Genomic DNA, 22,560 nt, shown 5'->3' with positions numbered 1-22,560 from the left:
TAGTGGTGATTTGTATGTACATTATGAATTGTTTGCATCTGTTTCTCACTTTTTTCGAAGTGTTTCGTCAGATATTTTTCTTGTTTTGGGTTTTCTAGTGTTGTTGGCTGATGAGGGAAGACATTCGCTCGTTTTCGTTTTATGGCAGTCTTTCTGTTTCCCCTTGTCTGTGTTGCCCATCTTCTTTGTTTCCCCTTGTTTGTGGTGTCCCTCTCCGTTATTTCCCCTTGTTTGTAGTATCCATCTCCCTTGTTTCCCCTTGTTTTTGGTGTTTATTTCTCTTATTCCCCTTGTTTATGGAGTCCAGCCCTTTCCATCTTGTTTGTGGAATCCATTCTCCCTTATTACCCTTGTATGTGGTATCCAGCCCCCTTGTTTATGGTGTCGTGTCTTCGGTGCCCTTGTATGGGGTATCCAACCCCCTTGTTTATTGCGTCTAATTATTTTATTACCCTTGTTCATAGTGTTCAGTCCCCATGTTCCCTTGGTTTGTAGTGTTCAGTCCCCATGTTCCCTTGGTTTGTGGTGTTCAGTCCCCATGTTATCTTGGTTTGTGGTGTCAGTCCCCATGTTCCCCTGGTTTGTGGCGTTCAGTCCCTTTGTTCCCCTGGTTTGTGGTGTCAGTCCCCATGTTCCCCTGGTTTGTGGCGTTCAGTCCCCATGTTTCCCTGGTTTGCGGCGTTTAGTCCCTTTGTTCCCCTGGTTTGTGATGTTCAGTCCCCATGTTTCCCTGGTTTGTGGTGTTCAGTCTCATGTTCCCCTGATTTGTGGTGTTCAGTCCCCATGTTCCCTTGTTTGTGGCATTCAGTCACCTTGTTCCCACTGTTTGTAGAGTTCAATCCCCTTCTTCCCTTTGTGGTGTTCAGTCCCCTGATTCTCTTTGTGGTATTCAGTCCCCTTGTTCCCTTTGTGGTATTCAGTCCCCTTGTTTCCTTTGTGGTGTTCAGTCCCCTTGTTCCCTTTGTGATGTTTCAGTCCCTTTGTTCCCTTTGTCTGTGGTGTTTCAGTCCCCTGAATCCTTTTGTTTGTGGTGTTCAGTTCCCTTTGTTTGTGTTCTCCCCTTGTTTCTTTTGTTTTTTGGGTTCAGTCCCTTTATTCCCTTTGTGGTATTCGATCCCATTGTTTTGCTTTGTTCTCAAGATTTCCGTCATCAATAACGCTACTATCATGCTTGAAATTAATTTATTGCAAGTTAATAAATTATTCTGCAATTAGTGATGCTTCCTCAGTGGACCCCTTTTTTTAATTATTTTTTTCGATATAAAGATTATGCATCGTGATGCAATGACTCTTTTAAGACCATTTCGAAATTATTTTTCCTCTCAACTGCTTCTCTTTTATCATCCCAGTGTGACTACTATCCTCTATGCATTTCATTACGTTATTTTTTTTGTTTTTTATTTCGACCAGCTTGCCCCATTCCCAAGCTGTCACTCTTCTGCCTCTCTCCATCTCTGTATTCATTTCTCCTTTAGTTGCTCCTGCTGCTGCTTCCTCTCCTCCTGCTCCTCCTCCTTTCCCTCCTCCTGCTTTGCTTCCTCAGTCTCCTTTCTCAGTGAGGGTGTGGGCGTAGGGTCGTCATCGAAGAGAGGATTCTTCACCTCCATTTCTCCAGTCTGTCAACAAAAGGCATTCATTACTTCCATCACATAATTATTATTATTATTATTATTATTATTATTATTATTATTATTATTATTATTATTATTATTATTATTATTATATTGATTCAAACTGGATAAATTTGGATTTAGAAAGGATATAAGTACTGGTTTGGAAATACAGTAGTCGAAGAGTGGAACAGTGTAACTAGAAGGGTCATTGAAGCTGAAACCTTGGGTAGCATCAAATATACTACGTTAGATAAATATATGAGTCAGAGGGATTTGGTTTGAGTAGGACTTGCACATTTGTTAATAGGGTTATCAAAGCTTATTCCTTGGGTAACATTCATAATGGGTTGGGAGAATAATTTTGTTAGTGGTGTTTGGGTTTGACAAAGACCTGTCTAGTATGGTCCAAAAGGCCTGCTGCAGTGCTTCTCCTTTCTTATGTATTATTATTATTATTATTATTATTATTGTTATTATTATTATTATTAATATTAATATTATTATTATTATTATTATTATTATTATTATTATTATTATTAATATTATTATTATTATTATTATTATTATTATTATTATTATTATTATTTAACACGTCGGCCGTCTCCCAGTGAAACAGAGTTACCCAAGAAGGAAAACACATTAATCGTCATCCATTCTGTAACTGTCTTGCTAGTTGTATGGATCATACAGTGTCTGACACATGGAAAACAATCATACTCATTCCAAGGACAGGCACCTAAAGTCAGTACCTGACCAGCCAGGCTATAGCTCGTACGTCGATTTATGTGCGGCCAGCAGTAACAGCCTAGTTGATTAGATCCTGATCCACCACTAGGTCTGGTCACTGCCCAGGCCGCGGGGGAGTTGACCCCCGAACCCCCCTCCAGATACACTCCAGGTATGAACAGCGAGCTGCTACGCAGTTGTGGTAACGATAACTAGCTATATTTACCATATAATCCATCACGAAGGATCAGTTACAAAGTGTTGAAAACTATGAGCCTCTACAGGAATACCTCACAAGGGCAACGATATCTATCGTCAGGTATTCCATTAAGAGCTCAGCTACAATTCAGGGAACAAGAGTCCTTCACCGGCAGTCAGGTCCTCAAGGAACTACTCTCACAACAATGTTAACACTCCTTGCTACAACACACACTCAACAAACAAGTCAAACAACGCAACAGTTCAACACCAACTTCGGTCATTAGTTATCTCAATGTGTCAAGCCACGAGACAACCCAATTACAAAGTTTAAAATGAGTATAATTTGAAGAAAAAAAAAATGTTTGTAAAAGAAGGAACACTGGCTGGAAAAAATAATAATTATCCTAGGTATAACAATAATAAAATTATTACCAATAATAATAATAACAACATAACGCCTATAATATTGTTTAACTCATATTATTTTCTCTACCTTGTTCTACCTCATCTCTACCTTCTCTATCTTGTTCTACCTCATGCCTACCTTCTCTACCTTGTTCTACCTCATGCCTACCTTCTCTACCTTGTTCTACCTCATGTCTGCCTTCTCTACCTTGTTCTACCTCATCTCTACCTTCTCTACCTTGTTCTACCTCATGCCTACCTTCTCTACCTTGTTCTACATCATCCATACCTTCTCTACCTTGTTCTACCTCATCTCTACCTTCTCTACCTTGTTCTACCTCATGTCTGCCTTCTCTACCTTGTTCTACATCATCCATACCTTCTCTACCTTGTTCTACCTCATGTCTGCCTTCTCTACCTTGTTCTACATCATCCATACCTTCTCTACCTTGTTCTACCTCATGTCTGCCTTCTCTACCTTGTTCTACCTCATGCCTACCTTCTCTACCTTGTTCTACATCATCCATACCTTCTCTACCTTGTTCTACCTCATGCCTACCTTCTCTACCTTGTTCTACCTCATCTCTACCGTCTCTACCTTGTTCTACATCATCCATACCTTCTCTACCTTGTTCTACCTCATCTCTACCTTCTCTACCTTGTTCTACATCATCCATACCTTCTCTACCTTGTTCTACCTCATCTCTACCTTCTCTACCTTGTTCTACCTCATCTCTACCTTCTCTACCTTGTTCTACATCATCCATACCTTCTCTACCTTGTTCTACCTCATGTCTGCCTTCTCTACCTTGTTCTACATCATCCATACCTTCTCTACCTTGTTCTACCTCATCTCTACCTTCTCTACCTTGTTCTACCTCATCTCTACCTTCTCTACCTTGTTCTACCTCATGCCTACCTTCTCTACCTTGTTCTACATCATCCATACCTTCTCTACCTTGTTCTACCTCATCTCTACCTTCTCTACCTTGTTCTACATCATCTCTACCTTCTCTACCTTGTTCTACCTCATCACTACTTTCTCTACCTTGTTCTACCTCATCTCTACCTTCTTTACCTTGTTCTACATCATCTCTACCTTCTCTACCTTGTTCTACCTCATGCCTACCTTCTCTACCTTGTTCTACCTCATCTCTACCTTCTCTACCTTGTTCTACCTCATGCCTACCTTCTCTACCTTGTTCTACCTCATCCCTACCTTCTCTACCTTGTTCTACATCATCACTACCTTCTCTACCTTGTTCTACCTCATCTCTACCTTCTCTACCTTGTTCTACATCATCCCTACCTTCTCTACCTTGTTCTACCTCATCTCTACCTCCTCTACCTTGTTCTACATCATCACTACCTTCTCTACCTTGTTCTACCTCATCTCTACCTCCTCTACCTTGTTCTACATCATCACTACCTTCTCTACCTTGTTCTACCTCATCTCTACCTCCTCTACCTTGTTCTACATCATCCCTACCTTCTCTACCTTGTTCTACATCATCTCTACCTTCTCTACCTTGTTCTACATCATCCCTACCTTCTCTACCTTGTTCTACCTCATCTCTACCTTCTCTACCTTGTTCTACATCATCCCTACCTTCTCTACCTTGTTCTACCTCATCTCTACCTTCTCTACCTTGTTCTACATCATCCCTACCTTCTCTATCTAGCTCTACCTGATCCCATCGTTGTTTATATTAGAAATGGGAAACATTCTCCATAATCTGCACTAGATTTAAGACGCCACCAACATTCACTAACAAACACACGACATAAACACGTTCAAGACGCAACAACGCAAAGAGAGCTATGCGCTGAGTAAAATTAAAAGAATTATTTATAAAATATCAAGTTTCTTGGTTTAGTTACTTGGGTTATTAGTTATTAATGATGCCTATCACATGTACTACCAGTCACTTAGACTGGGACTGAAGTGTCAGTTTACATATACAGGGAAAGATATTCAACTCTCGCAGCGCCGGACTGAAACAACACCAGTCGAGAATCTGTAATGAGTTTATATAGTAAAAATATAGTTTAATATAATAGATTAACCGTGTACGGGTCTAACTTAAAATTTCACCCATATATATATATATATATATATATATATATATATATATATATATATATATATATATATATATATATATATATATATATATATATATATATATATATATATATATACATATATATGTCGTGCCGAATGTGTAAAACTGGTCAATTAGCAAGAACTCATTTAAAATTAAGTTCTTTCTAAAATTTTCTCTTATACGTTTAATGATATATTTTTTTCATTAATGTTGATTTAAAAATTTATAATTTTGCACCAAAAGTAACTTAGAAAACTTACCTAACCTTATTATAACAAGAACAATTTATTTTAGCCTAACCCAAATAAATATATTTTAGATTTGTTTACAGTAATTTAATACTAAACAAACACAGTGAAATATAATTTTTTCGTTATGTTCAGAATGATTTTGGCGAAATTATTGCATACACAAATTTTCACTTGTCTTATATGGCAAGATGAGCGTTGCTATTTAAGCCAAGATCGCAAGTTCTGCCTATTCGGCACGACATATATATATAGGTAAAATGAAAGGGGGTAAGGCAGCCGGGATTGATGGGATAAAGATAGAAATGTTAAAAGCAGGTGGGGATATAGTTTTGGAGTGGTTGGTGCAATTATTTAATAAATGTATGGAAGAGGGTAAGGTACCTCGGGATTGGCAGAGAGCATGCATAGTTCCTTTGTATAAAGGCAAAGGGGATAAAAGAGAGTGCAAAAATTATAGGGGGATAAGTCTGTTGAGTGTACCTGGTAAAGTGTATGGTAGAGTTATAATTGAAAGAATTAAGAGTAAGACGGAGAATAGGATAGCAGATGAACAAGGAGGCTTTAGGAAAGGTAGGGGGTGTGTGGACCAGGTGTTTACAGTGAAACATATAAGTGAACAGTATTTAGATAAGGCTAAAGAGGTCTTTGTGGCATTTATGGATTTGGAAAAGGCGTATGACAGGGTGGATAGGGGGGCAATGTGGCAGATGTTGCAAGTGTATGGTGTAGGAGGTAGGTTACTGAAAGCAGTGAAGAGTTTTTACGAGGATAGTGAGGCTCAAGTTAGAGTATGTAGGAAAGAGGGAAATTTTTTCCCAGTAAAAGTAGGCCTTAGACAAGGATGTGTGATGTCACCGTGGTTGTTTAATATATTTATAGATGGGGTTGTAAGAGAAGTAAATGCGAGGGTCTTGGCAAGAGGCGTGGAGTTAAAAGATAAAGAATCACACACAAAGTGGGAGTTGTCACAGCTGCTCTTTGCTGATGACACTGTGCTCTTGGGAGATTCTGAAGAGAAGTTGCAGAGATTGGTGGATGAATTTGGTAGGGTGTGCAAAAGAAGAAAATTAAAGGTGAATACAGGAAAGAGTAAGGTTATGAGGATAACAAAAAGATTAGGTGATGAAAGATTGAATATCAGATTGGAGGGAGAGAGTATGGAGGAGGTGAACGTATTCAGATATTTGGGAGTGGACGTGTCAGCGGATGGGTCTATGAAAGATGAGGTGAATCATAGAATTGATGAGGGAAAAAGAGTGAGTGGTGCACTTAGGAGTCTGTGGAGACAAAGAACTTTGTCCTTGGAGGCAAAGAGGGGAATGTATGAGAGTATAGTTTTACCAACGCTCTTATATGGGTGTGAAGCGTGGGTGATGAATGTTGCAGCGAGGAGAAGGCTGGAGGCAGTGGAGATGTCATGTCTGAGGGCAATGTGTGGTGTGAATATAATGCAGAGAATTCGTAGTTTGGAAGTTAGGAGGAGGTGCGGGATTACCAAAACTGTTGTCCAGAGGGCTGAGGAAGGGTTGTTGAGGTGGTTCGGACATGTAGAGAGAATGGAGCGAAACAGAATGACTTCAAGAGTGTATCAGTCTGTAGTGGAAGGAAGGCGGGGTAGGGGTCGGCCTAGGAAGGGTTGGAGGGAGGGGGTAAAGGAGGTTTTGTGTGCGAGGGGCTTGGACTTCCAGCAGGCATGCGTGAGCGTGTTTGATAGGAGTGAATGGAGACAAATGGTTTTTAATACTTGACGTGCTGTTGGAGTGTGAGCAAAGTAACATTTATGAAGGGATTCAGGGAAACCGGCAGGCCGGACTTGAGTCCTGGAGATGGGAAGTACAGTGCCTGCACTCTGAAGGAGGGGTGTTAATGTTGCAGTTTAAAAACTGTAGTGTAAAGCACCCTTCTGGCAAGACAGTGATGGAGTGAATGATGGTGAAAGTTTTTCTTTTTCGGGCCACCCTGCCTTGGTGGGAATCGGCCGGTGTGATAATAAAAATATATATATATATATATATATATATATATATATATATATATATATATATATATATATATATATATATATATATATATATATATATATATGTCGTGCCGAATATGTAAAACTGGTCAATTAGCAAGAACTCATTTAAAATTAAGTCCTTTCTGAAATTTTCTGTTATACGTTTAAAGATAGATTTTTTTCATTAATGTTAATGTTAAAATTTCTAATTTTGCACCAAAAGAATCTTAGAAAACTTACCTAACCTTATTATAACAAGAGCATTTTATTTTAGCCTAACCCAACTAAATATATTTTAGATTTGTTTAAAATAATTTAATACTAAACAAACACAGTGAAATATATTTTTTTCGTTAGGTTCAGAATGATTTTGGCGAAATTATTGCATACACAAATTTTCACCTGTTCTATATGGCAAGATGAGCGTTGCTATTTAAGCCAAGATCGCAAGTTCTGCCTATTCAGCACGACATATATATATATATATATATATATATATATATATATATATATATATATATATATATATATATATATATATATATATATATATATATTGACAAAACATTCACAAAAATATGATACAAAGTAAAACAACATAGGTAACTCAGAGCTACATCTCGAATACTTCGTCCAGCTCCCCTGCGGTGGGACGCGTGCCCAGAATGCTGCAGGCATTTCCTCTCTGGATCGCAACACTGAGTCTCTGAAAGAGGAAGCTGGTCGCCCTGTCGTCCTTGGTTTCTATGATGAGCTTTTCACCCAGCTCTTTGAGGAACTTTAGAGCACACTTGCCCCATGCTCCAAGGGTCTCCGATCCTATTGGAATGAAGTTATAGCAAGGGGGAAGGTCTTCATATTTTCGGATCTTCTGGGTCTCCCTGTGGCTGGCAGCTCCACCCCATTCCACTACAGAGTATGGCAAGTAGGTGTCTGCCAATGTGGCAGCACAGGTGTAGTCCCAGGCAATCTGCTTTCCATCCTTCCAGGGTAGCATAGTGGCTCCATCAGGACGCTTTTGACTTCCATCAGACCTCTGTACTTGGGGTTCCCGTTGACCCTTTACCGGGCAGGAGTCCGAATTGATCCGAGTGTAGTCCGGCGCTGCGAGTTTACCTGGAGTTTACCTGGAGAGAGTAATGGGGGTCAACGCCCCCGCGGCCCGGTCTGTGACCAGGCCTCCTGGTGGATCTGGCTGCACGCAAACCAACGTACGAGCCACAGCCCGGCTGGTCAGGAACCGACTTTAGGTGCTTGTCCAGTGCCAGCTTGAAGACTGCCAGGGGTCTATGGGTAATCCCCCCTATGTATGCTGGGAGGCAGTTGAACAGTCTCGGGCCCCTGACACTTATTGTATGGTCTCTTAATACCCTTTACCGGGCAGACCCGAGTGAAGTCTGTCCTCATAGCGTGCGCACGTCCTCCAACTCCCCCGCGCATCTAGGTTCCCATTCTCTATTTCTGACCAATCACAGACCTTCCCTGAGTCGCCCAGGCTGAGCGGTGATGGCGGCTGCTCGCTTCCCATTGGTCGAGACAGCAGAATGTAAACACTTCTACCTTGCCGGCGCCAAAACTCGTGTTTCTCGGTTGAGTGCTCCTTATATACTGAAGCATTTCACCCAATACAATGTCGGTAAGTACTGATTTGTGTGTCTAGTGTGTAAATGAATAGTTTAGCCATATTTTGATATATATATGAAGGCGTTGTGAAGCATATTACGAGTGCACCATGCAAATGAAAAAAGTGCAACCAAATAGGACCAAGCCCAGTCGTTCCTGCCCTTTTAGGTGCAGTTTTCAAGTTTCGGTATATAAATATTTCCATAAAATTTGGTAGTGTATATATGAATTCAGTAATGGTCTGGGTGTGTACAGAATGTTTTTATTGTCCTTCCAGATCAATAAGAAATTGTTCTACGGTGAGTCCTCCAAGGATAAGTCGAAATTTGTCTGTGTTTGGGATGATAGTGACTCAGATCAAGACTCAGATGACCTGGATTTCCTGGATAGTGAGGATGAATTCTTGCCACCAGATGCAGAGGTGTCAACAGATGGGGAGGAGGAAGCTGGGCCACCACCAAAAAAACAAAAATTGAACAAGAGGAAGAAACGTATTACTATGGAGGAATACCCTGATGAAGAAGTGCTTCAAGATGATCTTGCTTCTCAAGTAGACACCAAATGGAAGAATGAGGACATCCACAATGACCCTTTGCCTAAATATGAACATATAAAGCCTGTTGAAGTTAGGTGTGCATATGATTATTTTACAGACTTTTTTACTCAAGACATGATAGACAACATTACATTTCAAACTAATTTGTATGCCAGGCAAAAAGACATACATACTACTTTTCAAACAGATTCTGAGGAAATGACTAGGTTTATAGGTATTCTGTTGCATATGGGTTACACTGTACAGCCATCCATTGAGGACTATTGGAGAAGTGCAAGTAGGATAACTCAAGTTGCAGAAGTCATGGGATCAAAGAGGTTTAGGTTGCTGAGGCGTACCATTCATTTCAATGATAACACACAAAAGAAGGATAATGACAGATTCTACAAAATAAGGCCTCTTTACAATGGACTAACTAAAGCTTGCTTGAAAGTTCCAGCTACACCCAAGCAGTCTGTTGATGAAGTTATGGTTGCTTTCAAGGGTAAAACAGCTGGAAACCTAAGGCAATACATCAAAAACAAACCAGACAAGTGGGGTTTCAAACTCTTCTGTCGTAGCAGTGAAGATGGAATCATACATGATATACTGATGTATCAAGGTAACCCAACTTTTGAGAACCATCACATAAAGCTGTCAAATGAAGAAAATAAACTCCCAATGAGTTCCAGGATTGTTCTTGTACTTGCAGCATCTCTTGACCAAAGAAAAACATCAGCAGTCTATGCTGATAATTTCTTTTCAAGTCTACCTTTGGTCAAGGTACTGAGAGACAAGTATAACTGCAGGTACACTGGAACAATACGTGATAATAGATGTGGTAAGCCACAACTGATGCCTGTGAAAGAAATGCAAAAGAATAATGTGGCCAGGGGCTATTTTGATTTCCAAAGCAATGATCATATCCTTCTTGTAAGATGGAAGGACAACAAAGTTGTGACTCTAGTCACAAATGATGTCGGAGTTTATCCTTTGGGTCTTATTGAAAGATATGACAAGGCATCAAAGAAGAAAGACCACTTTGAGTGCCCAGGCATCATCAAGAACTACAACGCAAACATGGGAGGTATCGACAAAAGTAACATGTTGGTCCATCTTTACAAAACACCAATGAAATCAAAGCGTTGGTACATGCGGCTCTTTGCTTATGTTTTGGATGTTGCTGTTGTGAATGCATGGCTTCTTTACTGTCGTGATTGTAGGTCACTAAACATGCCATGCACACCACTGAAGCTATTCAGGCTTGACATCTCTGTCACTGCAAGATCCAAAGGACAAAAGTTCAACCGCACCAGCATGAGACGAAGTCGAGATTCAACCAGTACTTCTTTGGTTGGCAGTAATGAAGCTTTGTCAAAGGTGGAATACCCATCTGCATTTCAGTACCAACGTGCAGAAAGGCCAGATGACAGTGTGAGGCTGGATAAACAGCTAGGTCACTGGCCAGTGTTAGGTAAGCTGCTTTCATGCAAGTTTTGCAGCAAAAAGAATAATCATGTCACATCCTCATTTTGCTGTGCCATATGTAAAGTAAATCTGTGCATAAAGAAGGATAAAAATTGTTTCATGAACTTTCATTTGCAAAATTAGTGATGTGAAATGATTGTTCTTTCTCAGGGAACTCAGGAATATTTCATTTGTAAGTTGCATCCCATTGCAATGTGTCATTGTTGATAAGTAGTTCCTATTTCTATTTTTTTACTGGTTACAAATTGTTCAGAAACAAGTTCCATTTATGTTTCAACAAGTCGGCCGTCTCCCACCGAGGCAGGGTGACCCAAAAAAGAAAGAAAATCCCCAAAAAGAAAATACTTTCATCATCATTCAACACTTTCACCACACTCACACATTATCACTGTTTTTGCAGAGGTGCTCAGAATACAACAGTTTAGAAGCATATACATATAAAGATACACAACATATCCCTCCAAACTGCCAATATCCCAAACCCCTCCTTTAAAGTGCAGGCATTGTACTTCCCATTTCCAGGACTCAAGTCCGACTATATGAAAATAACCGGTTTCCCTGAATCCCTTCACTAAATATTACCCTGCTCACACTCCAACAGATCGTCAGGTCCCAAGTACCATTCGTCTCCATTCACTCCTATCTAACACGCTCACGCACGCTTGCTGGAAGTCCAAGCCCCTTGCCCACAAAACCTCCTTTACCCCCTCTCTCCAACCCTTTCGAGGACGACCCCTACCCCGCCTTCCTTCCCCTATAGATTTATATGCTTTCCATGTCATTCTACTTTGATCCATTCTCTCTAAATGACCAAACCACCTCAACAACCCCTCTTCTGCCCTCTGACTAATACTTTTATTAACTCCACACCTTCTCCTAATTTCCACACTCCGAATTTTCTGCATAATATTTACACCACACATTGCCCTTAGACAGGACATCTCCACTGCCTCCAACCGTCTCCTCGCTGCTGCATTTACCACCCAAGCTTCACACCCATATAAGAGTGTTGGTACTACTATACTTTCATACATTCCCTTCTTTGCCTCCATAGATAACGTTTTTTGACTCCACATATACCTCAACGCACCACTCACCTTTTTTCCCTCATCAATTCTATGATTAACCTCATCCTTCATAAATCCATCCGCCGACACGTCAACTCCCAAGTATCTGAAAACATTCACTTCTTCCATACTCCTCCTCCCCAATTTGATATCCAATTTTTCTTTATCTAAATCATTTGATACCCTCATCACCTTACTCTTTTCTATGTTCACTTTCAACTTTCTACCTTTACACACATTCCCAAACTCATCCACTAACCTTTGCAATTTTTCTTTAGAATCTCCCATAAGCACAGTATCATCAGCAAAAAGTAACTGTGTCAATTCCCATTTTGAATTTGATTCCCCATAATTTAATCCCACCCCTCTCCCGAACACCCTAGCATTTACTTCTTTTACAACCCCATCTATAAATATATTAAACAACCATGGTGACATTACACATCCCTGTCTAAGACCTACTTTTACCGGGAAGTAGTCTCCCTCTCTTCTACACACCCTAACCTGAGCCTCACTATCCTCATAAAAACTCTTTACAGCATTTAGTAACTTACCACCTATTCCATATACTTGCAACATCTGCCACATTGCTCCTCTATCCACTCTATCATATGCCTTTTCTAAATCCATAAATGCAATAAAAACTTCCCTACCTTTATCTAAATACTGTTCACATATATGCTTCAATGTAAACACTTGATCTACACATCCCCTACCCACTCTGAAACCTCCTTGCTCATCCGCAATCCTACATTCTGTCTTACCTCTAATTCTTTCAATTATAACCCTACCGTACACTTTTCCTGGTATACTCAGTAAACTTATTCCTCTATAATTTTTACAATCTCTTTTGTCCCCTTTCCCTTTATATAAAGGGACTATACATGCTCTCCGCCAATCCCTAGGTACCTTCCCCTCTTTCATACATTTATTAAACAAAAGTACCAACCACTCCAACACTATATCCCCCCCTGCTTTTAACATTTCTGTCATGATCCCATCAGTTCCAGCTGCTTTACCCCCTTTCATTCTACGTAATGCCTCACGTACCTCCCCCACACTTACATTCTGCTCTTCTTCACTCCTAAAAGATGGTATACCTCCCTGACCAGTGCATGAAATTACTGCCTCCCTTTCTTCCTCACATTTAAAAGTTCCTCAAAATATTCTCGCCATCTACCTAATACCTCCATCTCCCCATCTACTAACTCCCCTACTCTGTTTTTAACTGACAAATCCATACTTTCCCTAGGCTTTCTTAACTTGTTTAACTCACTCCAAAATTTTTTCTTATTTTCATTAAAATTTCTTGACAGTGCCTCTCCCACTCTATCATCTGCTCTCCTTTTGCACTCTCTCACCACTCTCTTCACCTTTCTTTTACTCTCCATATACTCTGCTCTTCTTATAACACTTCTGCTTTGTAAAAACCTCTCATAAGCTACCTTTTTCTCTTTTATCACACCCTTTACTTCATCATTCCACCAATCACTCCTCTTTCCTCCTGCCCCCACCCTCCTATAACCACAAACTTCTGCCCCACATTCTAATACTGCATTTTTAAAACTATTCCAACCCTCTTCAACCCCCCCACTACTCATCTTTGCACTAGCCCACCTTTCTGCCAATAGTCGCTTATATCTCACCCGAACTTCCTCCTCCCTTAGTTTATACACTTTCACCTCCCTCTTACTTGTTGTTGCCACCTTCCTCTTTTCCCATCTACCTCTTACTCTAACTGTAGCTACAACTAAATAATGATCCGATATATCAGTTGCCCCTCTATAAACATGTACATCCTGGAGCCTACCCATCAACCTTTTATCCACCAATACATAATCTAACAAACTACTTTCATTACGTGCTACATCATACCTTGTATATTTATTTATCCTCTTTTTCATAAAATATGTATTACTTATTACCAAATCTCTTTCTACACATAGCTCAATTAAAGGCTCCCCATTTACATTTACCCCTGGCACCCCAAATTTACCTACTACTCCCTCCATAACATTTTTACCCACTTTAGCATTGAAATCCCCAACCACCATTACTCTCACACTTGATTCAAAACTCCCCACGCATTCACTCAACATTTCCCAAAATCTCTCTCTCTCCTCTACACTTCTCTCTTCTCCAGGTGCATACACGCTTACTATAACCCACTTTTCACATCCAATCTTTATTTTACTCCACATAATCCTTGAATTAATACATTTATAGTCCCTCTTTTCCTGCCATAGCTTATCCTTCAACATTATTGCTACTCCTTCTTTAGCTCTAACTCTATTTGAAACCCCTGACCTAATCCCATTTATTCCTCTCCACTGAAACTCTCCCACCCCCTTCAGCTTTGTTTCACTTAAAGCCAGGACATCCAGCTTCTTCTCATTCATAACATCCACAATCATCTCTTTCTTATCATTTGCACAACATCCACGCACATTCAGACTTCCCACTTTGACAATTTTCTTCTTCTTATTCTTTTTAGTAATCTTTACAGGAAAAGGGGTTACTATTATTATTAATACATCGGCCGTTTCCCACCAAAACAGGGCGGCCCGAAAAAGAAAAACTTTCACCATCATTCACTCCATCACTGTCTTGCCAGAGGCATGCTTACACTACAGTTATAAAACGGCAACATAACACCCCTTCTTCAGAGTGCCGGCAGTGTATTTCCCATCTCCAGGAATCAAGTCCGGCCTGCCGGTTTCCCTGAATCCCTTCATAAATGTTACCTTGCTTACACTCCAACAGGACTTCAAATCCTGAAAACCATTTGTCTCCTTTCACTCCTGTCTAACACGCTCACGCAAACTTGCTGGAAGTCGAAGCCCCTCGCACACAAAACTTCCTTTACCCCCTCTCTCCAACATTTCCTAGGCAGACCCCTACCCCACCTTCCCTCCGCTACAGATTTATACACTCTCGAAGTCATTGTATTTCGTTCCATCATCTCTACATGTCCAAACTACCTCAACAACCCCTCCTCGTCCCTCTGGATAATAGTTTTGGTAATCCCGCACGTCCTCCTAAATTCCAAACTACGAATTCTCTTCATTATATTCACAGCACACATTGCCCTCGGACATGACATCTCCACTGCCTCCAGCCTTCTCCTTGTTGCAACATTCACCACCCATGCTTCACACCCATATAGGAGCTTTAGTATAACTATACTCTCATACATTCCTCTCTCTGCTTCTATGGACAAAGTTCTTTGTCTCCACAGACTCCTAAGTGCACCACTCGCCATTTTCCCCTCATCAATACTATGATTCACCTCATCTTTCATAGACCCATCTGCTGACACGTCCACTCCTAAATATCTGAATACATTCACCTCCTCCATACTCTCTCCCTCCAATCTGATATCCAATCTTTCGTTACCTAATTTTTTTTATCCTCATCACCTTACTCTTTCCTATATTCACTTTTAATTTTCTTCTTTTACATACCCTACCAAACTCATCCACCAACCTCTGCAACTTCTCTTCAGAATCTCCCAAAAGCACAGTGTCATCAGCAAAGAGCAACTGTGACAACTCCCACTTTGTGTTAGATTCTTTATCTTTTAACCCCACACCTCTTGCCAACACCCGAGCATTCACTTCTCTTACAACCCCATCTATAAATATATTGAACAACCATGGTGACATCACACATCCTTGTCTAAGGCCTACTTTTACTGGGAAATAATCTCCCTCTCTCCTACATACTCTAACCTGAGCCTCACTATCCTCGTAAAAACTGTTGACTACTTCCAGTAACCTACCTCCTAGTCCATACATTTGCAACATCTGCCACATTGCCCCCCTATCCACCCTGTCATACGCCTTTTCCAAATCCATAAATGCCACAAAAACCTCTTTACCCTTATCTAAATACTGTTCACCTATATGTTTCACTGTAAACACTTGGTCTACACACCCCCTACCTTTCCTAAAGCCTCCTTGTTCATCTGCTATCCTACTCTCCGTCTTACTCTTAATTCTTTCAATAATAACTCTACCATACACTTTACCAGGTATACTCAACAGACTTATTCCCCTATAATTTTTGCACTCTCTTTTGTCCCCTTTGCCTTTATACAAAGGAACTATGCATGCTCTCTGCCAATCCCTAGGTACCTTACCCTCTTCCATACATTTATTAAATAAAAGCACCAACCACTCCAAAACTATATCCCCACCTGCTTTTAACATTTCTATCTTTATCCCATCAATCCCAGCTGCCTTACCCCCTTTCATTCTACCCACTGCCTCACGAACTTCCCCCACACTCACAACTGGCTCTTCCTCACTCCTACAAGATGTTATTCCTCCTTGCCCTATACACGAAATCACAGCTTCCCTATCTTCATCAACATTTAACAATTCCTCAAAATATTCCCTCCATCTTCCCGATACCTCTAACTCTCCATTTAATAACTCTCCTCTCCTATTTTTAACTATCAAATCCATTCGTTCCCTAGGCTTCCTCAACTTATTAATCTCACTCCAAAACTTTTTCTTATTTTCAACAAAATTTGTTGATAACATCTCACCCACTCTCTCATTTGCTCTCTTTTTACATTGCTTCACCACTCTCTTAACCTCTCTTTTTCTCTCCATATACTCTTCCCTCCTTGCATCACTTCTACTTTGTAAAAACCTCTCATATGCTAACTTTTTCTCCCTTACTACTCTCTTTACATCATCATTCCACCAATCGCTCTTCTTCCCTCCCGCACCCACTTTCCTGTAACCACAAACTTCTGCTGAACACTCTAACACTACATTCTTAAACCTACCCCATACATCTTCGACCCCATTGCCTATACTCTCACTAGCCCATCTATCCTCCAATAGTTGTTTATATCTTACCCTAACTGCCTCCTCCTTTAGTTTATAAACCTAACTACTGTCATTACGCCCTACATCATATCTTGTATACTTATTTATCCTATTTTTCTTAAAATATGTATTACCTATAACCAAACCCCTTTCTATACAAAGTTCAATCAAAGGGCTCCCATTATCATTTACACCTGGCACCCCAAACTTACCTCTTCACACACACACACACACACACACACACACACACACACACACACACACACACACACACACACACACACACACACACACCTTTTTTTTCCAAGGGTTCTTAAAGGAGTGCTAAATGGAACTTTGTGAACCATTAACTTGCCTTGTTTAATACATCTCTGCATACAGGTAAAGCGCCTGATATGTGGAAGTTGGTTAATGTAATTCCTATTTTAAAACAGGATATAAGTCATTACCCTCAAATTACCCCCACATCACCACCCGTGAGTCACCCACTTGTGAGTTACTCAGTCACTACACCACTCACCATGAGTCACCCACTTGTGAGTTACTCAGTCACTACACCACTCACCATGAGTCACCCACTTGTGAGTTACTCAGTCACTACACCACTCACCATGAGTCACCCACTTGTGAGTTACTCAGTCACTACACCACTCACCATGAGTCAACCACTTGTGAGTTACTCAGTCACTACACCACTCACCATGAGTCAACCACTTGTGAGTTACTCAGTCACTACACCACTCACCATGAGTCAACCACTTGTGAGTTACTCAGTCACTACACCACTCACCATGAGTCACCCACTTGTGAGTTACTCAGTCACTACACCACTCACCATGAGTCAACCACTTGTGAGTTACTCAGTCACTACACCACTCACCATGAGTCAACCACTTGTGAGTTACTCAGTCACTACACCACTCACCATGAGTCAACCACTTGTGAGTTACTCAGTCACTACACCACTCACCATGAGTCACCCACTTGTGAGTTACTCAGTCACTACACCACTCACCATGAGTCACCCACTTGTGAGTTACTCAGTCACTACACCACTCACCATGAGTCACCCACTTGTGAGTTACTCAGTCACTACACCACTCACCATGAGTCACCCACTTGCGAGTTACTCAGTCACTACACCACTCACCATGAGTCACCCACTTGTGAGTTACTCAGTCACTACACCACTCACCATGAGTCACCCACTTGTGAGTTACTCAGTCACTACACCACTCACCATGAATCACCCACTTGTGAGTTACTCAGTCACTACACCACTCACCATGAGTCACCCACTTGTGAGTTACTCAGTCACTACACCACTCACCATGAGTCACCCACTTGTGAGTTACTCAGTCACTACACCACTCACCATGAGTCACCCACTTGTGAGTTACTCAGTCACTACACCACTCACCATGAGTCAACCACTTGTGAGTTACTCAGTCACTACACCACTCACCATGAGTCAACCACTTGTGAGTTACTCAGTCACTACACCACTCACCATGAGTCAACCACTTGTGAGTTACTCAGTCACTACACCACTCACCATGAGTTACCCACTTGTGAGTTACTCAGTCACTACACCACTCACCATGAGTCAACCACTTGTGAGTTACTCAGTCACTACACCACTCACCATGAGTCAACCACTTGTGAGTTACTCAGTCACTACACCACTCACCATGAGTCACCCACTTGTGAGTTACTCAGTCACTACACCACTCACCATGAGTCAACCACTTGTGAGTTACTCAGTCACTACACCACTCACCATGAGTCACCCACTTGTGAGTTACTCAGTCACTACACCACTCACCATGAGTCAACCACTTGTGAGTTACTCAGTCACTACACCACTCACCATGAGTCACCCACTTGTGAGTTACTCAGTCACTACACCACTCACCATGAGTCACCCACTTGTGAGTTACTCAGTCACTACACCACTCACCATGAGTCACCCACTTGTGAGTTACTCAGTCACTACACCACTCACCATGAGTCACCCACTTGTGAGTTACTCAGTCACTACACCACTCACCATGAGTCAACCACTTGTGAGTTACTCAGTCACTACACCACTCACCATGAGTCACCCACTTGTGAGTTACTCAGTCACTACACCACTCACCATGAGTCAACCACTTGTGGGTTACTCAGTCACTGGTCACTACATCACTCACTGTGAGTCACCAGCTGTGGGTTCCTCACAGTAAATTAGCTGTACTAGCAATAATATTTAGTGGTTTAGAGGTTTCAATTGACCTCATGACTGCATTTAAAAAAAATACCACCAATGAATTTAAAAAATTTGTGTGAATGAAACGCCTAAAAATTATGTTTATATAAGCACGAAGAATTTTTTAGCGCGTGTGTTTTTCTATTCTATTCACTGTACAAATTTTTATGACGATTATGTAAAGAACTTCACTTTGACACAGTTACCATACTTTTTTTTTGAGAATTTTCAATGTTTATAAACTCCAGAGAGAAATGTTAACTATGAGCAAGACTAAAGTCTGGGTGAAAGTACTTCCAGGATAAGTAGTGGCTGTATCCTGTACCTCTGCACTCTGAACCCTTGCATTATGAACCTCTGCACCCTGAACCCTTGCATTATATACCGCTGCACCCTGAACCCTTGCATTATGTACCCCTGCATCCTACACCACTGCATCCTGTACCTCTGCGTCCTACAATACTGCAACATGTACCCCTGCATCCTGTAACCTTGAATCCTGTATCCCAGCATCCTGTACCCCAGCATCATTCACCACTGCATCCTGCACCCCCTCATATTACATCCTACATCCTGCACCCCTACATCCTATACCCTACATCCTGCCCCTCTACATCCTGCCCCCTACATCCTGCACCCTTACATCCTGCATCCTTGCATTCTTTGAGTTAAGTGTAGTTATGCCTACGACGAACCAAAAATTATTATCACCATATATTAATTAATTTTCAGTGTGACATATTATAACTATCCCACAATTGTATATAATCCATTTACTGTTCGATATAATTCAATATAATTTAAAAACTAAGACTACATTCATTTTTAGCTCCAGTACATCCCATGCTGAGTGGAACTGCAGTCAGAGGATCGTTAAGTAGCAGTCGACCAGTCAGGAGTTACAGTCACTCACCTGTGTGTGAGTTACAGTCACTCACCTGTGTGTGAGTTACAGTCACTCACCTGTGTGTGAGTTACAGTCACTCACCTGTGTGTGAGTTACAGTCACTCACCTGTGTGTGAGTTACAGTCACTCACCTGTGTGTGAGTTACAGTCACTCACCTGTGTGTGAGTTACAGTCACTCACCTGTGTGTGAGTTACAGTCACTCACCTGTGTGTGAGTTACAGTCACTCACCTGTGTGTGAGTTACTCATAGTCACTCACTTGTGTGTGTTACTCACAGTCACTCACCTGTGTGTGAGTTACTCACAGTCACTCATTTGTGTGTGAGTTACTCACAGTCACTCACCTGTGTGTGAGTTACTCACAGTCACTCACTTGTGTGTGAGTTACTCATAGTCACTCACTTGTGTGTGTTACTCATAGTCACTCACTTGTGTGTGAGTTACTCAGTCACTCACCTGTGTGTGAGTTGCTTACCTGTGGGTTACTCACAGTCATCAAACACTAAACATTACTCAACAATGACAAGTGTCACTCCATCACTCGCCACTCACCGGAGCGAGGCCGGGACACTCGTAGACAGTGTACTCGTTCTCCTCGCCTTCCTCCTCAGAGTCCACATCCGAGGTCGACCCGTGACGCTCTCCACCAGACGGCCTGCAATGTCAACACTTGCAGTGCACCAGTCACGTATATGGCAACACACGTTAATGGGTAAAGGGAGGGCAATAAAAATGGTATACTAAGACAACGTTAATGGGTAGAAGTGTGAATGACAGCAGATTATTGAAGCAAAGTTAATGAGTAGAAATTTCCAAACCACTGGCTAAGTCAAGGTTAATTATGATACTGAATTAAAAATGTGTCAGATAGGAAATGCTTAGTGGGGAAACGATATCTTAAAGGAAGGTGTCAACAGCTAATGGGTTAGTGAGAAGAGCTTAATGGGGGTGAAGGGAACACTAGAACATACTGTGAATTAAGAACACCGTGCCAAGGGGCAGTACAGTGAACAATCAGGTAAGATATTACAAATCACCAGTTACATATTTAAGAATATTTAATTAATGAATAAACTCCGAATTAACCAGAGCGTATTTATTAAGTTTATCGTCAACCAAACAGGAACGAGCAAGTAATGTTACGTGATGCATTCACTGTATGGTTAACTCTGTACATGACCAGATGAAGACATATTTAGTGATTGGGTATCTGAGAACCTACTCTGTAGATAGGCATCTGAGGACCTACTCTGTACATGGGTATATGAGGACCTCTGTAGATGGGTACATGTGGACTTGCTCTGTAGACGCGTATATGAGGACCTACTCTGTAGATGGGTATATGAGGACCCACTCTGTAGAGGAGTATTTGTGGACCTACTCTGTAGATCGGTATATGAGGACCTTCTCTGTAGATGGGTATATGAGGATCCATTCTGTAGATGGGGTATATGAGGATCCATTCTGTAAATGGGTATATGAGGACTTACTCTGTAGATGGGTATATGAGGACCTACTCTGTAGATGGGTGTATGAGGGCCTTCTGTGTAGATGGGTATATGAGGATCCACTCTGTAGAGGAGTATATGTGGACCTACTCTGTAGATCGGTATATGAGGACCTTCTCTGTAGATGGGCATATGAGGATCCATTCTGTAGATGGGTATATGAGGAATTACTCTGTAGATGGGTATATGAGGACCTACTCTGTAGATGGGTGTATGAGGGCCTTCTGTGTAGATGGGTATATGAGGATCCACTCTGTAGAGGAGTATATGTGGACCTACTCTGTAGATCGGTATATGAGGACCTTCTCTGTAGATGGGCATATGAGGATCCATTCTGTAGATGGGTATATGAGGAATTACTCTGTAGATGGGTATATGAGGACCTACTCTGTAGATGGGTGTATGAGGGCCTTCTGTGTAGATGGGTATATGAGGATCCACTCTGTAGATGGGTATAAGAGGATAAAATTCTGTAGATGGGTATATGAGGACCTGCTCTGTAGATGGGTATATGAGGATCCACTCTGTAAATGGGTATATGAGGATCCACTCTGTAGATGGGTATTTGAGGATCCACTCTATAGTTGGATATATGTGGACCTACTCTGTAGATGGGTATATGAAGACCTTCTCTGTAGATGGGTACATGAGAATCCACTCTGTAGATGGATATGTGAGGATTCATTCTGTAGATGGGTACATGAGAATCCACTCTGTAGATGGATATATGAGGATCCACTCTGTAGATGTGGACCTACTCTGTAGATAGGTATATGAGGATCCACTGTGTAGATGGGTATATAAGGATCCACTCTGTAGATGGGTATATGAGGATGCACTCTGTAGATGGGTATATTAGGATCCACCTTGTAGATGGGTATATTAGGATGTACTCTATAGATGGGTATATGAGGATCCACTCTGTAGATGTGGACTTACTCTGTAGATAGGTATATAAGGATCCACTCTGTAGATAGGTATATGAGGATCCACTCTGTAGATGGGTATATGAGGATGCACTCTGTAGATGGGTATA

General features: G+C 41.2%; 1 protein-coding gene across 1 annotated transcript in view; it reads right to left on the bottom strand.

The window, feature by feature from the left end:
- The window catches only part of LOC128688060 (neural proliferation differentiation and control protein 1-like), a 42,669-nt gene that overhangs the window by 162 nt on the left and 19,947 nt on the right, over window positions 1-22,560 (bottom strand). The window contains exons 2-3 of the mRNA XM_053775774.2: window positions 20,569-20,671; window positions 1-1,616 (exon numbers count right to left, since the gene is read on the bottom strand). The exon at window positions 1-1,616 is cut by the window's left edge and continues 162 nt beyond it. Of these exons, the coding sequence (XP_053631749.2) occupies window positions 1,461-1,616; window positions 20,569-20,671 (259 nt within the window). The 3' untranslated portion in view covers window positions 1-1,460. The remainder of the gene's footprint in view (window positions 1,617-20,568; window positions 20,672-22,560) is intronic.

This window comes from Cherax quadricarinatus, chromosome 10 (genome assembly GCF_038502225.1).
Source record: "Cherax quadricarinatus isolate ZL_2023a chromosome 10, ASM3850222v1, whole genome shotgun sequence".
NCBI lineage: Eukaryota > Metazoa > Arthropoda > Malacostraca > Decapoda > Parastacidae > Cherax > Cherax quadricarinatus.
This window is presented reverse-complemented; position numbering and strand designations above follow the sequence as displayed.